The sequence below is a fragment of the Triticum aestivum genome, chromosome 2D (assembly GCF_018294505.1).
Source record: "Triticum aestivum cultivar Chinese Spring chromosome 2D, IWGSC CS RefSeq v2.1, whole genome shotgun sequence".
In the NCBI taxonomy this organism is placed as follows: Eukaryota; Viridiplantae; Streptophyta; class Magnoliopsida; order Poales; family Poaceae; genus Triticum; species Triticum aestivum.
This window is the reverse complement of record NC_057799.1, coordinates 2,558,661-2,566,098: the sequence shown is the minus strand read 5'-3', so window position 1 is coordinate 2,566,098 and position 7,438 is coordinate 2,558,661. Positions and strand designations below refer to the sequence as shown.

Genomic DNA, 7,438 nt, shown 5'->3' with positions numbered 1-7,438 from the left:
CCCATTGTTGTCGTTGAGTCTTGCACCTTATGCAAGACGTGGGTGTTGGGTTCTATCTTCTATGCCAATGAACGTTGTGTCCCATTGTCGTGTGTGTGGATGGCATTATACTATGCGTGGTCTACCAAGGTAGAACACACATTCTGTGGGTTCCATAGACCGTCGGCTGAGTCGTCCTACCCGACGCATGGTCTACCCGGTTTGGTGTGCCTCCGGAATCCGGTCCATATGCCCACAACCTTGTTTTGCCGGTATGTTGGCTGACACTAGTCCTGCCTGGTTGGTGTACCCGCCGACTCCAGTCAGGATGCCTAGACACGCTTTGTACCGTTCGAAGGGCCAAAGTCGGATTACTAGTGCAAGAATGCCTTATAGGATTTTTTGTACTAGCCGCGTTCCAGCAGAACAAGACGCTGCCGCTAACTTGACTAGCTACCAATAGTGTCCTTTGAAAACACTAGCGCCGTCTTGACGAAGGAAGTCTGTTCTAGCAAACGAAGAGACCGGTCCTAGCAATTATAGGAGCTCGTTGCAGCATCTCGTGGCGCTTGCGGCGCTGGTGCCAACAAAAGAACGTGGTTGCCGCCGGTTCCAGCACCCGTGGTGACCGGTGACAACATCCATGTGTGCTCCCTGTCGCAGCTCACCGCGGGTCAGGTCAGGAGGTTCCAACAAAACTTCCATTGCCGGGTACCAGCATAGTGCATCATCTGCCTCGAAGCCAGCATAGGCACTTCCCCGGTTCTAACATAGCGGTCTGGAGCTTGCAAACGACGCACCGCCAGGTCCGCACCCGGCGACCATGTAACCAGCATGGTCTGAGAATTATTTGGGTTCTCTAGGAAAGGGCTTGCAACAGCGGCAGCGGAGCCGTTGACGATTGCGAGCTTGATGGTGCAGGGAAAAGCAGTCGCGAGAGTGAGAGAGATCCAGAGAAAGCTTTGGGTGGAACGGGAAAGAAAATAAGGTTGGATGGGCCTTGTGTGTACGGGTGGCCATGCGATCTCATCTCATCTCATGTGATGGCTCGCGCACGTCCAGCCGAAAACTTGACCAGTCAGCCAGATCAAATCATTTGCCTTTAACAAATACGTTTACAATGTAGTTTATGACACTCTTATAATACGAGACCATTCAAAGTTGCTGACTGGCGGACTAGATCGGCCGGCCGGTCGATCGGGATCTAGAAGACTGAGTGAATAAATAATTACTCCCTTCATTTTGATTTAGAGGGGTCAAATCTAAAATCTCATCAATCAAGTTATTATTATTGTGATTGGATGACACTAGCTTTATAGATAAAAAACTGTCCAACAAAATATTTTTCATATATTCGGCTTCCAAAGCATAAGTGCAGCACCCTCTCTCTACTTGGACTTGTACGGTGCATGTACGTAAAATAAGATGCATGACCATTACTTCTCTCTCTCATTCTATAAATTAAATATGGCATGGGAGTCAAAGCACTTTAACTTAATTGGACTCAAAATAAGTCTATTATAATGAAAATCTAATTTGTTTTGAAATGAGTATTTTATGCAAGAAACTGACGACGCTTCAAAGAGTTTAACTGAAAGCAACGTACAGACCGGCCACTGAATGCACTTTCGTTTCATTTTTGCAAGTGATCATGCAAATGAAATAAGGCCAAGCGGTCGAGCTTCAGCACAGAAGCTTTAGGACTAGCATCTCATGGCGGTCGTCCTGCTCCTCCTAAGGCTTAGCATCCTCCTTATGCCGCTGCCGTCGGCAGCGGCAACGGCGCAGCTCTGTGGCAGCGGCGGCAACTACACGGCCAACAGCACCTACCAGTCCAACCTCGCCGTCGTCGCCGCCACCCTCCCCAACAAGGCGTCTTCCTCCTCGCAACTGTTTGCCACCGCAACCGCCGGCCAAGTCACCGATGTGGTGTACGCGCTCGCGCTCTGCCGTGGCGACACCGTGAACGCCACGGCGTGCAGGGACTGCGTCGCCGCATCGTTCCAGGAAGCTCAGCGGGCGTGCCCGTACCACCTGGGCGCCACCGTCTACCACGACAACGGCGAGCAGCAGCAGCAGACGTGCGTCCTCGGCTTCTCCAGCGACGACCTCCTCGTCCCCAGCATCACCGAGAACGACACGCTCTTCCAGTCATTCCAAAATGACAGCTTCTTCGGTGACCCTGGCACCGTCACTCCGGACGTGCACGACCTGCTCACACGGACGGCCCAGGACGCGGCCGCTGCAGAGAGGCGGTTCGCCACCGCGGTCATGGACTCCGTTAGCACTGTTACCCGAACGCTCTACTCTCTGGCTCAGTGCACGCCGGATCTGTCCACTGGCGACTGCCTGGCGTGCCTCCAGCGGATCATCAGCATGGTCAACACCACCACGGCGGTGCGCCTGGGAGGACAGATCCTCGTGCTGCGCTGCAACATCAGGTTCGAGGTGAATATGTTCTACCAAGGCCAACCCATGCGGCGGGTCACTCCATCATCCATCACTCCGGTGCCGCCAGTCCCAACTACTACTACCACTACTGCTGCTACAGGAAAGAGTATGTGATCAGTGATCCACCACCAATTCACTTCAATTTGGGTGTTCAAACAATTAAAGTTACGATTGGGCTCTTCATTAATTTGGTTGACATATTATTATGGCTTCTCTTATCATAATTTATTGATGTTTATTTCCCCTCTGAAGAATTCTTGATTTTTAATTTTGAAGGACATGGAATCAAACCTTGGGTAATCGCCATATCTGTTGCTGCTCCAGTAGCACTGGTCGCATTCTGCTTCATCGTTTGCTATCCTCGGCTCAGAAGAAGGTACATGAAAGGTTAGTAATTAAACTAGTTACTGGAACGCTGCTCATCAGAAGAAGCTATTTATCTAGATCGCAGTGTCACGTCTCCCTCGCGCCTCAGGTGTAGCTGATTTTTTTTTTCTGAAAAGAAGGATGACCCCCGACCTCTGCATCTGAGAGATGCATGCAGGCATAGCCGATGCGGGGGAAAAGCTGATCTACTTCCACCTCGTCGTGTATAATCCGATTCAGATGAGTTGTGTAGATAGATTGATACAAGTGCCTCCAACAAAATTTACTAGTTGAATCTTTCCACAACATACCAGCGCCTCCAACAAAAGTTATCTGAATCTGCAAATTAATAGCAGTAGATGAATTTAGATGTGCACATCGGCTGATTGCACGCATAGGATTACTAGCTACTCTAACGTCCAAAAATATTTTACATTATGGGACGGCGGGAGTAGTAGGGAATTCCTACTAGTAGCCATTAGGCAGAAAAGTAATAAACTGATACATACGACCTACCATGGCCTGGGCTGTCCTCCACGATTGTGCTTGTGTGGCTTGACAGCGATGGCCGGCGCCAACAGGGATTGGGTGCATCTGCTCATATATACTACCTCTGTACCGAAATACTTGTAGTTGGGGATGAGATTGGGAAGGAAACAGCTCGCCGCCACCACCATGCATCCTCGCCGTCGGCCGCTGCATCGCCCACGGACGAGCTGCATCGGAGCTCGGACGCTACGATCCCAATCTCGTGCTTCACGTGTCACTATCCGCTGTCGTCAACTCGTCATCTCGATGGCAGGAGAGGAAGTGTCGCCAACGATTTGCCCCAAAGAATCGGATCAGGTCAACTAATTACGTGCTGGTTGCTGGTTGAAGCCGGCCGCCAGCATGGGAGACGTAATCGGCCATGACCGCGTCTGCCCGTCAGCCGCCGCGGCCGGCGGTTCGCCGGTGCTCTATTTCTAGGTCGTTGTGCCGGGTATAGACGAGAGCGTCGTTTCAGTTTTTTTTTTTTGAGGGGTGAGCGTCGTTTCAGATGAAATCCCAGGAAAGACACGCCTGCGAGCTATTTGGTTTTCAAATCCAAGGCCCGTAAAAAAAATCAATCCGTTAATTTAATAGCTAAGCGGGTTTACTGGTTGCTACCCGTTAGGTGGCGCGCATGGTACGATCTAGATCGACGGCGGTAAAGAGTCATAAGAAATTGATTGCGCCGACTCTCAATTTTTCAGGTCAAGTGAGATTGCGAGAAAAGCGGCATACCCACGAGTTGCAAGGAGGAGATGAACATGTTTGGGAAATGGAAGCAGAGTTCTCTGAGTTTTCTATCTTCGAATTTCATCAAATATTAGAGGCCACAAATAACTTTTCTGAAGAAAATAAACTTGGCAAAGGTGGATTTGGCCCTGTTTATAAGGTACATTTGTTTTTAGGGGTATAAGGTGCATTTGTAACGCCCTTCTATAGCCCTCGTTTTGTAACCAATGCAAACGTAGGTTATGTCTATCACATTTTCAACATACATTCGGATGGATCAAAGGAAGAAAAATACTAGCATCCCAAGATAGCCTTGTTAGTATATGAACTATAATTAAGATACAATATTGACCCAAAGTTGGGTTAATTTGCTTTTACCCATTATCGTGGAACTGGTATGCAATAACTTGTGCATCATAAAGCAACTTTTTTTTTAGAAAAGAAGGATTACCCCCAGCCTCTGCATCAGAATGATGCATGCATCCCTATCATAAAAGCAACCTGATTGCGGCTTTTTTATAATACCAATATCTAAACTTATATTTGTTTCCTAGGGCCACTTTCCCGATGGAATTGAAATTGCAGTAAAGAGACTTGATTCACATTCCGGACAAGGTTTGATGGAGTTCAAAAATGAAGTTGAGCTCATAGCCAAACTTCAACACATGAATTTGGTTAGGCTCTTGGGATGCTGCTCTCAAGCAGAGGAGAAAATATTGGTCTATGAATACTTGCCAAACAAAAGCTTGGACTTCTTCATCTTTGGTACATATTAATTTGCACTTCTAGGTTCATAGGCTAGATATTGATGCATAAGGAATGGCTAACAATATAACTATATTGTTTTGAGAAGCCCTGTGTGTATAGTTGCACTTCATTTATGATTGTGCTTTCCAACTTTTCATTGTTATTTTTACATTTTTTATCTCTATCATACTAACATTTCGTTCATGTGCAGATAATAATAGAAAAGTTTTAATTGATTTGAACAAACGTCTTGAAATAATTGAAGGAATTGCAGAAGGACTTCTTTACCTACATATGCACTCTCGGTTGTGTGTCATACATCGAGACCTTAAACCAAGCAACATTCTCCTGGACAACGAAATGAATCCTAAAATTTCAGACTTTGGACTAGCAAAAATATTTAGCTCTAACGCCGAAGGAATCATTACAAGAAGAGTGGCTGGTACATAGTAAGTTTTGTATCAGTTAGTCCATTTTTGAACATTTATATTACAGGTCAACCATATAGTAATTGCACATATAACATTGTTTTATCATTTTAGTGGCTACATGGCTCCCGAGTATGCTTCTCAGGGCATCTTTTCCATCAAATCCGATGTATTCAGCTTTGGTGTTTTAACTCTCGAGATCCTTAGTGGGAAAAGGAATTCTGGAAGCCATCAATGTGGAGATTTCATCTATCTCCTTGGATATGTGAGTTCATAGAAATCCTTATAACTTGAAAAAAAAAGCTTTCTTTATGTGGTGTCCTACTAAGTATGTGATGAAACTTAAAATAGGCTTGGCAATTATGGAAAGAGAGAAGATGGATCGAACTTGTTGAAACCTCATTGCTTCCCAATTGTCACTCGACAGTAATGATGAGGTGCGTTAACATCGCACTGTTGTGTGTACAAGAGAATGCAGTTGATCGTCCAACCATGTTGGATGTTGTTGCGATGCTAAGCAGCATGACTATGAATCTACCTGAGCCTAAGCATCCAGCGTATTTCAATTTAATGGTGGGCAACGGAGAGTCATCTAAAACTACTGTACCATGTAGTGTTAATGATGTAACCATATCTGCCACAACTCCTAGGTAGATCTTTTGTGTCATCTAATTATTACCGAGTCAATGTTGATTCAGTGATATCATAGATGTTGTTTTATGCATTCCATACGTGGAAGTGTAATATGTAGTGTATAACTTTTTCTCTATACCATACTTGGAATTTTTTTGTACGATGGACATAGACAACCAGAACCACAGTTATGCTTGTACAAATTTTCAAAACAATACATACTTTTGGTGGCAGTTGGAGTTTTGATTCTCTTAAGCTTTCTCTGGAATATGGCAGATTGATCCATGATGGTAGAAACAAGATGTTACATTAATAAATTATCCATGTACAAAGCTAAATGCTTTTTCTAGCTAAGACAATAAGTTAATGATTGAAGAGTGCTAGGTATTGTTCATATATCATCTTGGTAAATGCATGCATGTGGGGAAGGCATGATCATCATGATCTAGTGAGTGATGACCATGCATGGATAGGAAGATGATATGATGTTGCTTCCTGGTTGTTCTGTTGCAGCATTGAACCGATAATTTTATGCTAGTCACTACCAGCGCATGAGATGAGATATAGGTGGCCTCCCGTAGGACTTAGAAGTCTCATCTGCTTTGAAAACGGGTTGATTTATAATTGGACCGGTGTGTAGTAGTACGCTATTACCAAAAGACATTCTATTGCTATTGGCACACGGATTTGTTTTCTAACCATAATTTTCATAGTAATAGTTCATAGTTCAATTAATGCACTAGACTAGATTTGGACTAGCACATGGAACACATGAATTAGTCTAGCTACTATACCACAAATCAAAATTATCATCCTGGCTTTCTTAGCTTTCTGATTTATTTTCTCAAAAAGGAGGTTATGCCCCTACCTCTCCATCGGTTGATGCGCACAATCATTAGCTTTCCGAATCATTACTGGAATTCTTATCTGGCTACCTAAATTAACCCCCAAACAAAATTGAAGTAATACATAATACAGAGGGGGAAACCGATCCTTGTTAACTCTGGAAAGGGAACCTGTTGAACCATCATGGAAGATTTGTGCTTGTTAACTCCGTTCTCACAAAACTGCTGGCCACATATTCTGTCATTATTTTCACCAAGAACTAATTGGCAACTAAGAAGACTGATAACATGCATAGAAAATTTCTTTGGGTGATGGACAAGGAAGCTCATGGATGAATCCGTGTGGTCAACTAGAGACAGATTTGCACCCCCAAAGGGTCTATATGGATCAAAGGCATTTGGCTTTTGAGTAGAGCTCTCAAATTTTCTCTTCTCTTTTTTGAAAAGAGGGAAATGCCCTCGGCTTCTGAACCGAGTGGTGCACACAACATTATTTTAACGTTTACGTGATCCAGTACAAAAGTAGTTTAAACATAAAGGCCCCAATGGGCAGCTCAAATTGCAATAAAGCCACAAGAGGTAGAAGTATATGAGTTCTCATGCATCACAAATCCTACTAGCAGGCCAACCAAATCGGTTGAATAAACCCCGAGCGACTACCTCCCATTCGTTGCACCAAAGGCCGGAGGCGCCCGCTCCTCCCCCCGACGAAGTAAGACCACATATGGA

The 7,438-nt window shown here is 44.9% G+C and overlaps 1 protein-coding gene across 1 annotated transcript; it reads left to right on the top strand.

Annotated features, from left to right (window-relative positions):
* Positions 1-1,692: 1,692 nt before the first annotated feature.
* LOC123050933 (cysteine-rich receptor-like protein kinase 10) lies at positions 1,693-5,885 on the top strand. Its single transcript, XM_044473648.1, has 7 exons — positions 1,693-2,536; positions 2,707-2,817; positions 4,032-4,216; positions 4,611-4,821; positions 5,015-5,252; positions 5,346-5,496; positions 5,583-5,885. The coding sequence occupies exons 1-7, from the start codon at positions 1,693-1,695 to the stop codon at positions 5,883-5,885; spliced, it is 2,043 nt and encodes a 680-aa protein (XP_044329583.1).
* Positions 5,886-7,438: the final 1,553 nt, after the last annotated feature.

Excerpts from the sequence above, each read along its gene's own strand:
- LOC123050933 (XM_044473648.1), top strand. The coding sequence starts at position 1,693 with ATGGCGGTCGTCCTGCTCCTCCTAAGGCTTAGCATCCTCCTTATGCCG. Across the intron at positions 4,822-5,014 it reads CTTGGACTTCTTCATCTTTG|ATAATAATAGAAAAGTTTTA; the intron begins GTACATATTAAT and ends GTTCATGTGCAG. Across the intron at positions 5,497-5,582 it reads TCATCTATCTCCTTGGATAT|GCTTGGCAATTATGGAAAGA; the intron begins GTGAGTTCATAG and ends AACTTAAAATAG.